Below are 19,300 nucleotides of genomic sequence, written 5' to 3'. Positions count from 1 at the left end.
CAAGATGATCTTAATAAGACAATGAAAAAAGTGCTTGAAAGTGGAGAGAAAGAAGTGTGAAGAGGACAAAGTGATAAACATTATCTTGGATCGTCTCTATGATTTGTTCATTGTCATCAAACTCTCTAGGGAAGTTTGGACTGCATTGAAGTACAAGAAAACTCAAATAAAGTGTGGACAAATTTCTTGTTGAATATTTTGGATTTTGTATTCATGATAGTTCTCCTCTCCGTGACCAAGTACATGATCTACAAATATTGTTAATTGAACTTGAAGATCATAGAATAGAGATTTCTATGTTATTTCATAGTAGGGGAAACTATTAATTAAAATTACTCCTAGTTGAAATGACTATAAAAGAAAATTAGTACACAATAATAAGACATTCATTGTTTATCATGTTCGAAAGCATCTTTGTATAAAAGAAGATGCTTGAATTCTCTAAAAGAAAGGCTGATATTGATCCTATAATGAACTATATGGAGAAAAAGAAGAATAACAACAATAATCTTGTTGGAACGTCCAAGAAAAAGAAAATTTTTGGGTGTAAATATTAATTAAAAAGACAATGAGTAATTAATATTATCCAAGAATGGTATATTTGTCAAACAAGTTTATGTGACATGTTTAACACAGATATTAATAAGCATGATAATTCTACTTATTTAATTGAATCTTTTCATTCTTTATGGTTTGGTAGTTAACTGATATGCGAATATAGAACATAATATTTTATGTCAAAACATAGTCTAAGAAAAGAAACGTGTGATGTACATTCAAATGTGGTAATAGTTATTTTATTACCTTGATTGATTATTGCTCAATATTTATGCATAAGTATCTAAGCAAATGCCTAAATAATTACATGAAATATATGTATCTGTGTTATTCTCAAGTGGATTTAGGTACTAAAAATGTTGTTAATTACATTTATTCTAAATTCAATCAAGAGTATGTTGTGATCATAACATGCTAATTATTGAAGTTAAAACTTTGGTTATTGCATATGTAAGAAAAAGGCAAAGTGGTTTAGGGTTTGCGACCACACCTATGCCTCTGGTCTTTTTATTTTGTAATGTGTAGCTACTATGTTTGAAGCCTTGAATAAGGTGTAAGGGTAAATCTAAACATGTTAAGTTTAGAACTTGAGTGCCTTAGACAAATTTTAACAAAAAATGATGCATTATTTGTTGTATATGAGAATTTACAATAATTAAGTATATCCATTGACTAAACCCTTGTCAAGGGACTTGGTGAATTTAACTTCATTGGATATGGATTGAAAATCTTAATCTAAAATCACTTGCAATAGAAACCCTACATTGACTCTAACACTACCAATAGATGAAAAGGTTTGAGGGGTAATAACAAGTTGTTAAGTGATTGTGAGTACTAAGTACTGTTATATATATGTAGATTCCTACCATACTGGTGTGTACTATTATGAGAGGTTGAGTACATGTTAAAATTAAATTCTTAATCAAGTGTAAATCTTTTCACACTACTTGGTCTTATAAATTTGAAAGTGTCTTCACCTATATGATCAAAGAAATGGTGTCATTTCTAGCAAAAGTTGGGTTTGTTTTTGTTTATGATCATGAATCTAGGATGGAGCATATGATCAGTAATAGAACTAAAGTTTTTTTTTTTGAATTGATCAATGTTTATAATACCATGTATGTAATATATCTAATCTAATTTTCAAATCATGGTTTAATGCTACATGTGACATTGATTCAGTTAGATTTGGTGATGCATTTTCACTAAAAGTAAAGTTTAAATCTAACGATACTTTTCTTTATACATGATATTTTATGTGTTAGTTTGTTCATTTCATTTACAAATTAAGTGGAGGATTGTTAGAATAGTTTGTGAAATAAAATAGGAATAAGTCTTATTATAACAAAGAAACGAAAACTTAAAGGCCTGTTGGAAGCTAGAAAGTCTCCGAAATATTTTTGGCACTTTCTCTCCATTGAAGAGGCTTAATGGTGCCTTTTAATGTCTATAAATGTGTGAAATAATGGCTGAACAATTATATGACTTTTGGGTTGTGTTTTTCACTATAAAATAACAACTCTCTAACAAATTAAATAACTAGAGCATTTGATCATTTTTTTGTAGAGAAAACTTGACACTTGCTATCAAGTTTCTCTAAACATCTTATTGTATTTTAGAGATAATTTACTATAAATCTATAGAAAATACTTTGTGTAGTAGGGACAAATAACACTTTAAGGTCAGTATTCTAACATGTCTCAATATCATTATCTTTATTCCCATTTTCTTGGTGAAATTTGTGTAAAACAAATTTCTGGATATTTGAGTGATTATTTATGAATTACACCAATAACTATAGTCATATCATATCCAGATGACAAAGGCCGGCTAGGACCCAAGATATTAGTAGCAGCCCTAAAAGGGAAGGAAGGGCAACTAATAATACTAGAAAATGCTCTAGTAGTAGGAAAAACCTGTCCAGTAGAAAAAAGGCTAGAGCCTCCTCTACTGGCAACAAAAGAAGCCCTAACCCCAAAAGCAAAGGAGCAGCAAAGGAGCTTTTCTTTAAGAGAGAATAAACGGCTTTTGGCAGCAACAAAATGTCGCATCGCCATCACCTTTTTTTTTTTTATCGAAACGTTAGAATCATTTCATTCCAAATGCTAAAAAACACAGTACGCGCAAAGGCTCGATATATCTGTACAAACAGTGCTCAATAGCACTGAGGAACAATCCATTCCTCATCCACAATAATGCCAAAGGCATGATGACTTAAACTTTTACTTCTTTCTATTCTTTCGTCCCTAACAGAGCTAAACAAGCACATGCGAAACATTCCCTGCATGTTAAGAATGTCCTCTATCAATGTAGCTAAACTGCTGTTGGAGGGGCTCCTATTGCTAATCTGTCTCATCAGTTCTTGGTTTTGAAAGTGGATCGCAATCCTGCTCCATCTCTGCTCTAGAGCTTTACACAGAATCAGTTTTATGGCCACTGCATCATTAATGGTTCTGTCACCCACAAACTTCTCTCCCTAAGTGCCCATTCTGCCATTAGAGTGTTTGGATGCCTCCGCACTCTGACACCAATCCCCAAAGAGACCTTCCCGAACTGACTCTCTGTTGCCACCTCCATAACAATTGTTTCTGCTTCTTCTAGCCCCTGAATAGGTTCTTCATTGTTGGGAGTTGTTTCTCCTGTGCTTGGCCTAGTTATCCTACTTAAGCTTTCCTCCTGTTCCAACCACTCCTTATGAGCTTTACTTATAGTCCTAGCTGGTAAACAGCTGCCTTTGTTTTCAAACTCCTTCTTGTTCCTTTCTTTCCACACCTGCCATAAAATGTTCGCTGTCAGTCCAATATGCTCCTTCCCTCTTGGCCTTCTCCTAGCTTCTGAAACTGTGATCCACCATCGTTTGAAACTCCCTTGCTGGTCCACCACACCATCCCACTTTATTGGAGCAGCCTTCCAGACCTCCTGTGTGTGAGGGCAGCTGAAGAATAAGTGTTCCACTGATTCCTGCTCTTCCCTACACATTCGACGCACTGGATCTCCCAACCTTGTCTTCCTATAGATTTCAGCTCTCACTGGTAGTGCACCTGTTATGCATTTCCAAATGAAGATTTTGATCTTATGTTTGATGTTGAGCTTCCATAATGTTTTCCACATTTGTTTGGCTTGCTGACTTCCTTCTCTGATGCTTGAACCAACGGCCTCTACTTGCTCCTTTTCAGCTTCACTTCTCTCTTTCATAAGGAATTGATAGCCTGAGCTGACCGTATAATTCCCCCCTGCATTATGCTGCCAATAGTAACTGTCCTCTCTCCCAGTCAGACTTAACGGGATGTTTAAGATCTTCTCAGCATCCTTATGATTGAAATACTTGAAGATGGTGTTTCTGTTCCATCTCTGTTGGTTGATTAGCTCATGCACCATCTTACAGTCAGAATTTAGAGGTCTTGGGGTAGTTGGCTTCCCAGAACTAGATCCAGGAATCCATCGATGATCCCAGATGCTTGTACTCCTCCCATTGCCAATCCTTCTAATCATCCCTTTGTCAATTAAGCATCTGGCTCCTAGTAATCCTTGCCAAAACCATAACGCATTCCTATGTGTTTTGCATGATAAAATGGAGTCTTTGGGGAAGTATCTAGCTTTCAGCACTTTGCTAACCAGGAGGTTCGGTTTCGTGATTATTCTCCAAATCTGCTTCCCAAGCAAGGCTTTATTATAAGCTTCAATGTCCTTGAATCCCAGGCCTCCTTCATTCCTCTTCATTGACATTTTCCTCCAGGAAACCCAATGCATTTTGTTCTTGCCATTTGTTTCTCCCCACCAGTAGTTGGCCATCATCGACCTGATGTCTTTACACATCTTCCTAGGTAGTTTGAAAACGGACATGGCATAAGTAGGCATTGCCATTGACACTGCCTTGAGGAGTACTTCCTTACCTGCATTACTCAGAAACTTATTCCTCCAGTCCTGCAGCTTTCTTCTTATATTTTCCTTGATGAACCCAAAGATCTGGTCCTTAGTTCTGGCAATCACCATAGGCAGCCCCAAATATTTGCCTTGTTTCATCTCAGCCATTCCTCCTAAGGAACTGCACACTTCTCTTCTGAGCTCCCTCGATACATTCTTGCTGAAAAAGATAGCTGATTTGTCCAAGTTGATCAACTGTCCTGAAGCCTTTTCGTAGGTTCTGAGAATCTTCATGACTTCAGTGGCTTGCCTGTTGTTGGCTTTGCAAAAAATGAGTGAGTCGTCAGCAAAGAAAAGGTGTGTGATGAGAGGACCTTGCCTGCTGATCCTCAGACCATTTATGTCCTTCCTCTCCTCAGCTTTCTTCAAAAGGTTGGAGAATCCTTCTGAGCATATTAGGAATAAGTATGGAGACAGAGGGTCTCCCTGCCTTATTCCCCTTTCTGGAGTAACAAAACCTTTAGATTCCCCATTGCAATTGAAGGAATAAGATACTGAACTCAAGCAGCTAGTAATCCAGTTGATCCATCTTGCACAAAAGCCCATCTTCTGCATCATAGCTTGCAAAAAATGCCACTCCACTCTATCGTATGCTTTGGCCATGTCAAGCTTGATTGCCATGAAACCTTCTTTCCCTTGCCTTTTATTTTTGAGGTAATGCATGTACTCATGTACTAGGATTACATTATCTAAAATTTGCCTATCTGGGATAAAAGCTGATTGGGTGTTACTAATGCATTTTCCTAGAACCAGTTTCATTCTATTGGCCAAGATTTTGGAGATTGTTTTGTAAATCACATTACACAGACTGATGGGTCTGAAGTTTTTCAAACAAGTTGGGTGCAAAGTTTTGGGGATGAGGGAAATAACAATGTGATTTATAGATTTTAGCATGAAACCTGAGCTGAAAAAAGCTTGGATGGCTGGAATTAGATCCCCTTTGATAATGCTCCAGAACCTTTGAAAGAATAAGGGGGACATGCCATCCTGACCTGGAGCTTTATCAGACTGCATGGAAAAAATAGCTGACTGTATTTCTTCTTCCTCTACTGGTTTAGTCAAATTTGTATTCATTTCCTGAGTAATAGAATGGGGAATACCCTCAAGGATCTCTGACATATCATTCCTTCCTCCACTTGTAAACAATTCTCGAAAGAAACCAGAGATTTCTGATACTATTTCTTCTTCACTTTCAGCCCAAGAGCCATTCTCCCTCTGCAGTTTCCTGATTCTATTCTTAATCCTTCTCCCCTTCACAAAGGCATGGAAATACTTAGTGTTTTTATCTCCTTCCCTGAGCCAGTCAAGCCTTGCCTTTTGGTTCCAGAATTTCTCCTCTTCCTGATATGCTTCCTTAAGCTGGTTCTTTAGCTCAGTCATCATCTCCTTCTTACTAGCAGCCTCAGAGCTATTTACGGCCTCCAGTCTTTTCCTTACCTCCACAATTTTCCTTTTAGAGTTTGCTTGGAACGTGTTCCTCCATTTTAGTAACTCAATTCTACAGTTCCTGATCTTCCTTGTAATCTTAAACATACGTGAACCAGGTTCATCCTTCTGCCAAGCTTGCTCCACTACCTGTTGCACCCCTTCCTTATGCAACCATCTTTTATCAAAAAAGAACCTTTGTTTCCTTTTCCCCTTTTCTGGATCGGTATCTAAGCACAAAATGCTGTGGTCAGAAGCATAAGTGTCCATATGCTGGCATTTAGCTTTATCAAAAGTTTGAACCCATTCATAACTGGCCAAGCATCTGTCTAATCTCTGCCTAATTTCTCCTTCATCCTCCCAATGGTTACTCCAAGTCCAAGGGTGTCCCTCAAAGCCTATATCTATCAAGTTACTATGCTCTATAAAGGTCTTAAAATCCCTTAAGCTTCTCTCCTCTCTGATGATACCCCCCCCCATTTTTCTCCATTTGACACTATATCATTAAAATCACCTACGATCATGTATCTATCTCCCCACAACCTGCTTCTATCTCTCAAAACTCTCCATTGTTCCTTCCTTATCTGGCCATCACAACTCGCATAAACTCCTATAAACCACCAGTCACAATGCTTATCGTCATCCTCTAACCTGACTTCAATAGTGAAGGCTGTTAGATTAACTTCCAGAACTTGTGTTTCCTCCTTCCAAAAAACTGCCATTCCTCCTGCCTTGTGCATAGCTTCTACCACTGCACTGTTGTCAAAACGTAAACCTCTAGCAATCCTATCCAACACCTGTTTTCTGTTTTTTGTCTCACTTAGGAAAATAAGGCTTGGAGAGAGGAGGTTATTCACCTCCCTCAGGTGGGGAACTGTCAAGGGGCTCCCCACTCCTTGACAATTCCACACCAAAGCTCTCATTTCTTTTGGGGGGCCCCATTAGGGAGAGACCCCATCTCCACCTCAGACAATCCTGTGTAGCCAAACAGCTCAAGAGACTTTGCTTTTTTACCTACTGGTTCATTCTGGTGCACGTCCTCCATTTCCTCATCAAACACCAGCATCTTTCTTTTTCCACTGCCCACTGCGTTAGCTTCTTGACCATTTCTCTCTCTCAAAGGCCTTCTTGTCTTAACTGGAGATTTTAGCTTTTTATAAGACCTTTTAACTTGCTTTATCATGGCTCCTTGCCTCTTAACCTCACAAAGGCTCTCCTCCTACATTGCTGCCTCAAAAATTGGTATCTCTTGTAGGCTGTTTTCCTGCTCCAGCCATTTTGCCCTATTATCTCTATCCTCTTCCATTTCCTCCACTTCAACTGGAGTCACTTTTTCCTCAGTTCTGACCTGAGTAATCAGAGAGAGGCCCTGCCTTTCCTTAGTCAAGGCCTGTGAGTCATCACTAAGGTCCCTTTCCTTCCCACTACTTCCCACCTTATTTGGAGGGCTACTTCGAAGATTTTCTACCCTTTTCTCCTCCTGCTCTTTAATTACCTCTAGATTACTCCTTGTTCCTAGCCCTGAAGACCTCAACGTCTCCAGGAGTTTCTCTCCAGACTGTATCCTGGTCCTTTCCCTCTCAACCATTTCACCATTCTGAAACTTCCAATACCTTTTATCCTTCACCAGATCCTCTCTCACTATCCTATCCTTTGTTGGACTTCTGTTACTTCCAGCTCACAGCCAAGGCCCATATTGATGCTCCAGAAGGCTCCCTGATGAATTCCTTTGCTCTTTACACGTACGTTCCCCATGCCCAACTATTCCACAGCTATAACAGAAATCTGGACATCTTTCATATTTAAAGGCAACCCATTTGAGTGACTCTGCTACATTAACCAACGTTCCTCTGAGAAGGGGTTTAGACAAATCTACCAGGGCAAGAACTTTAAGGTGTCTTCCCTCTTTTCCCCCCGCCTGAGGTACAATCACCTCTTTTACTTCTTTAAAAATTGCTCCAATCTTTCTCCCTACCTCCTTGGAGAGCCAATGCACTGGCAGATTCCACATTTGTACCCACAAAGGTGCAGTTGTAAAAGCTCCATAGTTATCTTCTACACCCTCTGACCATCTGTTCAGCACTAGGACTTGGTTGTCCATTATCCAAGGACCTCCTGTTACTATCCTTTCTTTCTCTTCTACATTAGGGATATTAAACTAGAACAAATTCGGTCCTAACTCCATAACTGTCAAGTTCCTGGGGTAGCTCCATGCTGCTGTCACGAAATTTTTCACTCCCGTAAAATTTGCAATTTTTTCCCCCATAATTCTCCCTATCAGACTTTCTGCACAATCTCTCCTCCCACTATTAAGGTCCTCAAGCTCCAACTTAGCTCCTGATATCTCGTTCCCCTCCAGGGAGAATCTTTGTAACAGTTCAGTCAGGTCTCCCTCCATAGATGAACCAGAGACGCTGGCGGGTATTCCTTCTACGTACTTAGGAAAAAAAGACTCTTCGACTACCAGACAGGGAAAAAACTAAAACACGAACCAAAGAGAAGAAGAAAAACGGACAACAGAAGACAAAGGCTCACAGAAAGACTACCTTATAGAGAGGAAACTTGAGAAAAAGACATAACCAGGTTGACTACACAACAAGACGACAGACAAAGGTCTCAGACAAATCCAAGACACGACCAGACATGTACTACCTCAGAAATAGGATCAAGAAAAAGTAAAGGTAAATCAAGATTCACCTAGCTTTCAGCTACCATAAGGTGAAGACTTTAAGACGTCTGTTGTTCCCTCAGGAGAGACCTCCTTGAAGCTCTCTGAGTGCGTTAGTTGAGCTGCATTAAACAAGCATTTTGATACAGACCAGATCGGTAGTGGTGATGTTTGTTGAAATTAATTGGAAGGTGTTGATTAGTGGGAAATTTTGAAAAAGTTTGAACTTTGATGAACTCCCACCAAAAGGGAGTTAAGCTCTTATCCCAAGAGAGAGCTTCCTCTACCCAAAGAGAGGATCCGAATCCATCGCCATCACCTCACAAGCAAAAAATTATAATCCCTCAGTCGTCTATGCCATTAGTCATAAATCGCAGTCCTAATAAAGTAAGGACCTCTTAACTAGTCTTTTGTTAATTGACCAATTCTGGATCAAAAAATTCAAAAATTGGAAAAAACTTTGTCATTTCTATATTGCTAGAATGAGACATCGTTGTCCCTTCAACAGCTACCACTCATCATAAAATCATGGGCAAATTACATTTTACTCCCCTGTAGTTTAGCGTTTTTTCACATAACCCCATATGATTTCAAAAGATATACATAACCCCCTCATGGTTTGGATTAAAATGTCAAAGTGATGGAAATAGTCACTCGTAACGAAACTTCTAAAAATATCAAAATTATCCTTATAAATACATGACACATTAACCCCGTATGATTTTTTTTATTTTACTATATAACCCCCTTATGGTTTAATATTTTACCATACAACCCCCTTATGGTTTTCAAAATATACACATAACCCCCCTTGGTTAATAAATAATTTTCAACTTTACATAAGAGTATTTTTGACAATTTAGGTGACTCCGTTACGAATGATCATTCCCGTCACTTTGACACTTTAATCCAAACTATAAAGGGGTTATGTATAACTTTTGAAACCATAGAAGGGTTATGTAAAAAAACGTTAAACCACAGGGGGATAAAATGGAATTTGCCCTAAAATCATATATTTATATGTATATCTATTATCTAATCTATGCTTACAGGTTATTAAATTTTTTTAAAATTATCCTAATTTCCTAGTTCATGCTAGACTCTTGTTATTTTTGTTCATAATAAGTTAAGTTTTTGTGACAATCTAGAGGCCATAAGGCAAAAAATGAAGAAAGAAGGAAAAGAGAGAGAGAGAGAGAGAGAGAGAGTAAGGGAAAGAGAGATAGAAAAGGAAGAAAGAATAGGGTGAAAATAACAAAAATATTATTAATTCTCGGCATAACCTCCCAAATGGGTACAATCAGCCCTTTTAAGTAGTTTACGGACAGTTTCCAACTCCAATAACAGTTGGTCAGTTACAAGGAATTGGACTAAACTGTTATGACCCATCTGACTAATATACTTCTATAGACTTAAAACCTACTTCTATAACGAAAATGACAGCATATGGTAACTAAGTCATCAACACTGTTACAATTCTCATTTACTTAAACAATCTTTGTCCTCAAGGATTAAAGAGTGGAAATTGAGTTTTGATGAATGACAAATCATTCCATGTTGATTCTTCAAGACTCAGATTGAGCCAATGCATCAATACTTGGATCACAGTCTTAGATTCCGTTATGATTACCCTGCGTTCAACATAAGTTCCGGTTCCACTAAAGCTTGCCTATTAGTGCCAAGTAATAGTAAGGAAGGCATGGTTGTTTGAGCATTCCCCAACTTCTAACTCAATAATGATACATGAAAGATGGGGTGGATTTCATATTCAGGAGCTAGCTGTATCTGTAGTCTACCTTCCCTATCTTGGCTATCACAGGAAATGGCCCATAAAACTTGGCAGAAAACTTGAACTATCTCCTCAACTCCACAGAGATTATTGTCTCTAAGGCTGTAAATGCAAGAACACCAAATCTCCAATAGCAAACTCTCTCTTAGATCTATTTTTATCATTGTAGAATTTCATCCTGCTCTGGGACTGTACAAGGTAATCATGTAGAATCTGAGTCATAAATTATCTATCTTTAACAAAATTTTCTGTTGCAAAAGTAACACTTTCTAGGTATAGCACCATAGGCAAATATCGAGGTTTGTATGTATATAATGCTTTGAAAAGAATCATCTTAATGCTAGAATGGAAATTACTGTTGTAATACCATTCTGCCATACTCAACTACTGATGCGACATATGTAGTCTATTTATAGATAGACACCTCATGTAGCATTCTAAACACTAGTTGAGTCTTTCCATTTACCTTTTAGTTTGTGGGTGGTTGGCACTACTCAAATGAAGTTGAATTTCAAGTAGTTTAAAATGTTCTTGCCAAAAGAGAGTAGTAAATAACTTGTCTTTGTCAAATCGGGCAATCCATGGCATTTGAACACTGTGTCCAGAAACAGTTTAGCCATATTTGCAGGAGTAAAAAGATTTTTGAGGGTAACAAAATGTCCAAATTTGGTAAGCTGATCTACCACCACTATTATGATATCTTACCCCTGAAATTGTAGTGAACCTTCAATAAAATCCATACTAATCTGTGGCCATATTCTTAAAAAAAGGAGTACACATTCTTTGACAGATTCTGATGCTTTTTTTTTTTTTTTACAGATATCACATTCTTGCACCATCCTGATCACATCAGTTTTAAGTGAGGGCTAATAAAAGACTACTTTGATCCTTTGTATGCTACATTACTGCCAGAATCCCCTCCAATTGCAAAATTATGCCTGGATTGAAAATTTTGGTCTCTGAACTGACCATTCTTTCCCACAAATATCCTTCCTTTATACTCAAGCAGCCCATTCTGATATTGAAAATGTGGTTTGTTGTTAGGTTCTAAGACCAGTTAAACAATAAGATTTTGATATTTCTCATCTTCCTCATAACTATTAATCACATCCCTAAGCCATTAGGATTGAACAGTAGACATCATCATCCAATCCCCTTCTTTTGGAAAATCCCTACGAGATAAAGTATCTGCTGCTTTATTTTTCGTACCCTTCCTATACTGAATCTAGTAGTCCATTCTCAACAATCTACTCAGCCATTTATACTGCAAACATAGAGTCAGATTCTATTCCAAAAGGTACTTGAGGCTTGGTAATCTATCCAAATGAAGAAATAGTAGCCAATCAAATAGCGTCTCCACTTATTGATTGCCATTACTACAACCAACAATTCCTTCTCATAAACAGATAAATCCAGGTTTTTAATACCTAAAGCTTTGCTAACGAAAGCTATAGGCCGCTTCTCTTGCATCAAAACTACCCATATTCTCTTGCCACATGTATCTGTTTCAATAACAAAAGGCTTGAAAAAATCTAGAAGTCTAAGTACAGAGGCTATGCTCATGGCCTTTTAAGTTTCGAAAATGCCTATTCAGCCTATTCATCCTAGTGAAATCCATTTTCTTAGGTAAATTAGTCAAAGGATTGCTAATCATCCTATATCCTTTTATAAACCTACGGTAGTAACCTATTCGGCCAAAAAAATCCCTAAGAGCTTTGACAAATTCTGGTCTAAGCTAAGTCATGATATAGTTTACCTTCCCTCTATACATTTTACACCTTTCTGATTAACAATATGGCCCAGATACTCGACCTGCTGCTATGCAAGGATGCACTTGTATCTTTTTGCATATAGCTGATATTTCTTAAGTTTGAAAAATACAATTTGCAGATGTTGAATATGCCATTCAAGGTTAAGCTATATATTAGAGTATCATTTAAAAAACTAGAACAAAATTCTAAGATAAGGCTAAAATATTTGGTTCATAAGGGACTAAAAGGTTGATGGTGCATTACTAAGGCCAAAGGGCATAACCAAAATCTCAAAATGCCTATGATGGGTTTGGTAAGCAGTGTTGTGTGTATCTTCAAGTTTTACCCTAATTTGATGATATATAGATCTTAGAAGCAGCTTGGTGAGCCACTTTGCTTCATGCAATTCAGCTAAAAGTTCATCTATGTTGGGTATAGGGAATTGTTTTTAATGATTAGGTTATCAAGTTGTCTGTAGTCAACACAAAAGCACCAAGTATTGTCTTTTTTTCCTTTCCAATAAGACTTGTGATGTAAAGGAGTTACTTGGCTTAAAAATCTTGTTGGTGAGAATTTCTAACACTTGGTTCTCTATTTCTATTTTCTGGGAATAGAACTAATGGTATGGTTTCAATTTAAAGGTTGGGAGTCTAGTTTAGGTGGAATGGAATGGTCATGAATCCTCTCTAGTTAAAGAAATTAGGGGTTGACGAAAACATCTAGAAATTTTGCTCTATTAACTTAGAAACATCAGTTAAAATGCTTTCAGATGCTATGTTAAGGCCAATAGTAATAGCAGCCAATTCCCACATTCTTTGTTTTCTAAACTTCTGGGCTCCTTTTGCCTTAACCAACTTCATTTTGAGATTCTTTATTGCCCATTCTAATATAATTTCTTCATGTTCCTTTAACATTTTTACTTGTAACTGTTTAAAATCGAATATAATAGGACTGAAATTGTACATCCAGTCCACCCCTAAATAAATATCAGCCCTCAATATGCATTACTCTCAAATCATATTTAAAGCTACACCCTTGTATTTCCCAACAAGCATTAGATACAATGAAATAGCTAGTAACAATACTCCCATTAGCTATCACCGTATGCAAAGGTTTAGCAATCTCTGTGTTAAGTTGTTGGAGTGAGTTGATTGTAATTATCTATTTTTTGAATTTAAATTATATATCAATTAGAGATTAGATAGTGATGGAATAGATTAATTACCATTTTGAATATTTGCCCAAATTCATTATATGTGATCTTGTTGTTATCCTATATATAGGCTATATACCATTGTAACTATTAGGTGGAATAGACAAAATATTCCCCCAACCTCTATTTTCATTATACGAGTTTCATTTCATTAACCAGTCTATGATTCAAGAAATTATTTGAACTTCCAATATCAATTAGAATAGATAAATCTCAAACACACAATGTCCGTTGTAGAGCAATACTTTTTCTGGCTAAGGAATCTAAAAGAGCTAGCAAGGTTATCTCTGCTGGGTTGCTCGGATTTCTTGTAAATTCGTCCTATTCTCCCACTGCATTTAGGAATTCTATCTACTCCTCTTCATCAGCTATAATATATTGAAACTCCTCCATTTACATTGGTGTCTTGAGCTGAATCTTTCACCACATTTGGAGTAGAGATTATTGTTACTTTGATATTGAATTCTTGTAGAGAAATCTTTTGGTGTTCCAACTAACTTGCTATTGGATTTTTTTCAAGATTGTTCACGTTCTTGGGTGCTCCAATCGTACTTGATGCCGGTGTCTTGACCCCACTATTGCCCTCATATCAATCATGCTTTAATTTGCTATTTACTTGGCCCTCAAATTTGCAGTGGCACTCCAACTCCTTCCCTTTCTAGCCATCACTTCTTGAGATTGTTCTTGCAAGGCGACTACCTCAAATGCCTCCAAAAAAGTGGTGGGTTTCATCATTCGTAGCATCTGCTTAATCTCCTCTTTTAACCGCTAACAAAACTCGATATGAATTATGCTTCTGACATATTAAGGTTTTGGTAAAACATCAATGACCATAGTTCCTCAAAGCATTCTTGATACTTTACTAGAGAACTCATTTGTTGTAATGTATTGAATTTCTCTACTTCATCCTACACTAGTTTACCATCAAATCTCTTGCATATAGAATCTTCCCAATCCATCTTTCCCTTAGCCCGTTTAATTCTTTGAAACCAAACTTCTATGTTTCCTTCCAAATACATCTCCACTTTGTCCATCCACTACGTTTTCGGTACCTGAAGTACTCCCACAAATTTGCTATATTTTCACACCACTCCTTGGGATTGCTTCCAGAGAACATCAGTAGCTCAATTTTGGGATGGAGGTGACCTGGTCAAGCATTGACATCCTTGTGAAAAAGTTGAAAACTTCCTTTTTCTCGTTCTTTGCCGGTCGAAAGGGTCAGCAAAATTCTTGAATCATCTATTTCATTTTTGTCCTTGCACATCATCCTCAAAAAAGCATTGAATCTGGCTTTCATATTGGACATAAACCCATATTTTGTGAATTCTCCTCCAAATGATGTTGGATTTCTTGCACCCCTCCCGTTAATTCTTGGATGCGAGAATCCTACTTCTTTACTTGATTCTCAAGAGTTTTGAAACGTGTTTCGTCAACCATCAGTAATCAAGAGGCAATCCTAAAATGGAACTACTCTGATACCAGTTCTATAACAATCTAGAAGCCTTAAGACAAAAAATAAAGAAAGAAAGAAGAGAAAGAAAGGAAGGAAAAGAGAGATAGGAAAAAAGAAAAAATAGAGGGGCAAAAATAACAAAAATATTATTAATCCTTGGCATAACCCCCAAATGGGTACAATTAGCCATTTTAAATGGTTACCAACTCCGATAATAGAAAGTAGTTAGTTAGATATAAGGAATTGGGTCTAACTACTATGGCCTATTTGACTAATATACATTTATAGACTTAAGGGCTATTTCTATAATGAAAATGACAGTATACAATAACGAGAAGTCATTAATATTGTTACAGTTTTCTACTATTGGCTGTGCTACTTAGTGCTTGCAATTATTGCAAGGAAATTATCATTTAATGACCTAATAACACTCCAGCAAAAGAAAAGAACCTTAATAATGTATAGTGCCCAAAAAAAGATACAGATATAATTATAGTCCATTGACTCAAGGAAAAAAAAGTATTTAAAAATATGATATTTTGTATGGTATTAAAAAATTAGCCTATTAGCCCAATAAAAATTAAATAATAAGTTAAGACAATTTTTCCCAACAATTAAACCACATTCTGGCATCAAGCTAAATTGTGCTTGCATGTTATCCCAAAAAGAAAAGAGGACAATCGTCAACTCCTATCCCTCATAATAGCAAGCAATATTATCTTAAACCACACACACACTTCAATGTTCAAACATTACTATCATGTAAGTTGCAATCTAAACTAGTAGTATTCAATTGTTCACTTTGGCCAAATATCACATTTTAGTATTAAAGAACAATTTGATGAATTTGAAGAAAAAGAGAATTACAACTTAAACAGTTGAATGTTGGACCTTCTACAAGTTAATGGTCAATAATATTACTGTTGGTATTATTTAAATTCAAGATTGGTGCTAGGAAAAGTTCATCTTATCATTTTATCCAAAAAAAAAACATTTAATTCAATCTACAATTTAGGCATGTCTCATGTATACATAACAAGGCCCAAGAAATCAAATTGATCAGTTATACCTGCTAAGACAAGAAAATAAAATGAGAGCGAAAATCTGTTAAACAGAAATTGATGTGAGTTCCTCTACCAGTTATAATCAAAATAGAATTATCTACATTAAAAGAATTATCTATATCAATATTTGTTGAAAAAAGAATGAGAAGTTAGAGCCTACAAATTGTGAATATTCTCTTCGGCATGCTAATTGTAAACCCAAAGAAGAAAAACAACTGAATATTTTTTTTTTACTTTCATTACTAATATGCGCAATAAAAACTTAAAATATAGACACCAAGAAAGGTCTACTAATTGTGCTTTACGTTAACGAAGATGTATCAATACTTCAGTGTTCATTTGAAGAACATTTATTATGTTAAACATCTATTTCAATCATATAATACAGCTCTTTATCTTTGTTATGCAAAATTTTAGAAGTATCTCTGAACCTGACTTCGCACCCAAAAAAAGGGAGAGTTTCTAATTAACATTATAACAATGAACATAAATACAGGAAACCTCAGGACGTATAGGTCCTAGGTTCAAATCTCCCTTCTCCCTCCTCATTTTTTTAAATTCCACCCGTTCCCTATTGGAAAAAAAAATCTAGTTGTGTTGTGCTTAGGTTGAAGTCGCAATAATTAAAGGTTCTAGGCTCTAATCCCCTCCTCATTTCTTAAATCCCACTCATATTTTTGTACTTACAGTTTTACACATAATTAAAGAATACATAGTGGGGATATCGATAACCATGCTTTGTGATATGAAATATAGAGAAAAAGAGTACCTTTGTTATTCCTTATGATGGTAGTTGACATCAAGATTTGAGATGATAGAATTCTTAGATAAAGATTTGAATGGGATATGCTAGATTTAGAAAAATTGACAAGTTTTAATGTTATGGGGATTTACTTTAATACTTTTGATACTTATCTTTAGATAGGAAGTAAACTAGGGAGAAAACATCAGTAATGATGAAATTATTTTATTATTTATTTCATGAATTCACCGACACAAAATGACTGAAAATTATCACATGTCTAAATGATAGATTCAAACATGAGAATTCTTAAAATCAACATCTTATAAAAATTAATTTTTATACTTTGGTTAGGCATTATACATCGTATAGATTATTTTATTTCGATTTACAATTCTTCCACTGTCGCTCAATTTACAATTCTTTATTATGGTACAGCGAACTAATTTTGTCAAAAAAAAAAACGTACTAATTCTACTTAAATTTTTTTTTGCATTTCTTCCCCTCTTCTCTCCCCTCTCTTTCTCTGCAATTCTCGATTCAATCGAATCCAAAATCCGCTCAAGACCTAGGGTTTCTAGCACATAATATTCATAATTTACATTGATTTTTTATTTTTGATTTCAGTTGGATTTTATCATTGCGAAGAGGGAGCAAAATTATATTGCTTAGGGTTTTGGCCGAGTTGATTAGCAGTCCAATTTTGAAGAATTCACCATACTTTGGCATATGAATGGGCTATCTATTGTGTCTCATGTGTTATGTATTCTATGTACTCTCATGTGTTTACTTATTTTAATTCATATTTTATTTATTTTATTATGTATTATGAATATCGTTACCACACTAGTCCAATGCTAGTTGTACCTTGTCCCTCCGTTTTCTTAGAGAATTATAGAAATGGGTTAGTCTAATGCTAAACCTTATATCATCTACACATTAGATTCATGTATTGCATGTCATTCACTTCATTTCATGCATTTTTTTCTATTTTTAGGATTTTTTTTCTCAATTGCATAATATTCTATGTTATTCCTTTATCCTATATGTGTTCAATTCATTATATTTAGAATTGCATTTCATTCAGCAATTAGAAAATAAATTAGTTTATTTGTTTGTCTAGATTTAAGGAGTCACCCTTTGAATATAGAAAATGAGCAAGAATGGTTTTCGTAACCTTAGCACGCTATTACTCCTCTATAATTAGGAAAAGTTTGTGCATTCCCATTTCTTTTGCCACACACACACACACACATATATATATATATGTGAATTTTAATTTTTTTTTTCATTTTTTACAAGTCTCATTTTTGCATACTTATGATCCCTTTAAGGGATTATTCTTAAACCTCACAATTAATGTGATGGGAACCAATTATGTGACAGCTCCACCTCTCCCTAGGACGAACCCAAGGGTTTGGTGAACTGTCTACCTAACTCTCATCAGGACTCATACACTCACTCGAACCAAATCACGATTTTCAAGCCAAACAATTTCTTAAAATCAAGAAAGTACTTAAATAACAACAGCCACAATCCTTAGGCCATAGCGTTAACTATTACAACCATAATATTTCAAATACAAATTAAATCTACATTTCCAAATGTCCAAAAGTTGCTCAGGAAATCACACTAGCTCTAGACAAAAGTTGGCTAGTCTAGCGCCTCCAATTCTTCACTTCAAATTCCTATTAAGAAATAACAATTTAAAGGGATAAGCGGACGCACGGTGAGACCAAGATATCAAACAAGCAAGTAGAACAAGTACCATAATTCAACTCAAGTAGCAAATATACAGAATAACAACAATGGTTTCACATAAAGCAACAAAAGGACTAAAACACATTCATTAAGAGGATACAGGAGCTTTCAAGAGCTAATCCACAAGTTTGCCATTTCACGATCTTAGATGTTATTTCTTTTGTTGACACTCCGTCAACCATGCAAATAATAAATCCGTAGAATTCACTTGATACGAATTTCCATCCAACGTTTCACCCTCAATCGGGCCCGAATGCTAAATAGAAATAGTGGTGGTAATACTTGAGTATACCCAAGCGAAAACAAGTATGGTCAATGAAATAACACTTCAATCGATTTAATCAAGATAAAAGTACTGACATGGGATGAGAAGCACCTCCCACTCGGATTAAGTGTGGTACATGCTGCCCCTCAACACTAGGGTCGACGAGATAACTCTCCAATCGATTTAATCAAGATAAAAGTACTGAAACGGGATGAGAGACACCTCCCACTCGAACTGAATGTGGTACATGCTGCAGCTCAACACTTACAAGTCGAGCACAAGTACAATCACAAGTACAGGTCAATCAAATTTAAGCAAGCACAAGATCATTCAAGAAGGGGAGGACGGGTGCGATAAAGTACACCCTCACCTCATCAAGTTCAGAATTCAACACATAACATGTGATATCAGCCAAATCAAGATATCAAGAAACATGCACTTGACACTCACCAATTTAAGCAAAATAACGTCAAAATTTTGCCGCTCGGGTTATGCCCTTGATCACCAACAAACCAAGATAAAATATTATAGTTCAACCATTCAAAATTTAGGTAAATCAAAAAAAATCCTAGTAACTACTAGTGCAACGATGCAAATATGATTTTGGAGTGAAAAGAGAACATTTAGATCCAAGAGACATGAGTAACCAAGAATTTTCTCATTCCAATCATAAAACTAAGTTCAAAA

At 36.1% G+C, this 19,300-nt stretch overlaps 2 protein-coding genes across 2 annotated transcripts; both read right to left on the bottom strand.

Annotated features, from left to right (window-relative positions):
• Nucleotides 1-2,985: 2,985 nt before the first annotated feature.
• On the bottom strand, nucleotides 2,986-7,090 carry LOC113708252 (uncharacterized). The gene is made up of 3 exons (XM_072064599.1): nucleotides 6,861-7,090; nucleotides 6,422-6,663; nucleotides 2,986-6,311 (listed from the first exon to the last, which is right to left on the bottom strand). The coding sequence occupies exons 1-3, from the start codon at nucleotides 7,088-7,090 to the stop codon at nucleotides 2,986-2,988; spliced, it is 3,798 nt and encodes a 1,265-aa protein (XP_071920700.1).
• Nucleotides 7,091-7,585: 495 nt separating this feature from the next.
• Nucleotides 7,586-8,008, bottom strand: LOC113708253 (uncharacterized). Its single transcript, XM_027230714.1, has one exon. It carries the CDS (start codon nucleotides 8,006-8,008, stop codon nucleotides 7,586-7,588), a length of 423 nt encoding a protein of 140 aa, XP_027086515.1.
• Nucleotides 8,009-19,300: the final 11,292 nt, after the last annotated feature.

Source organism: Coffea arabica, chromosome 9c (genome assembly GCF_036785885.1).
Source record: "Coffea arabica cultivar ET-39 chromosome 9c, Coffea Arabica ET-39 HiFi, whole genome shotgun sequence".
Classification (NCBI taxonomy): domain Eukaryota; kingdom Viridiplantae; phylum Streptophyta; class Magnoliopsida; order Gentianales; family Rubiaceae; genus Coffea; species Coffea arabica.
Note: the sequence above shows the minus strand (reverse complement) of the source record. Positions and strands in the feature narration are given on the sequence as shown.

Bases quoted from the DNA above. Each gene is read 5' to 3' on its own strand.
- LOC113708253 (XM_027230714.1), bottom strand. From the start codon at position 8,008: ATGGACAACCAAGTCCTAGTGCTGAACAGATGGTCAGAGGGTGTAGAA.
- LOC113708252 (XM_072064599.1), bottom strand. From the start codon at position 7,090: ATGATAAAGCAAGTTAAAAGGTCTTATAAAAAGCTAAAATCTCCAGTT. The intron at 6,664-6,860 runs GTCTCTCCCTAA...TTTTGACAACAG, and splicing joins TTGTCTGAGGTGGAGATGGG to TGCAGTGGTAGAAGCTATGC. The intron at 6,312-6,421 runs GTGATTTTAATG...GTAACTTGATAG, and splicing joins AGATAGATACATGATCGTAG to ATATAGGCTTTGAGGGACAC.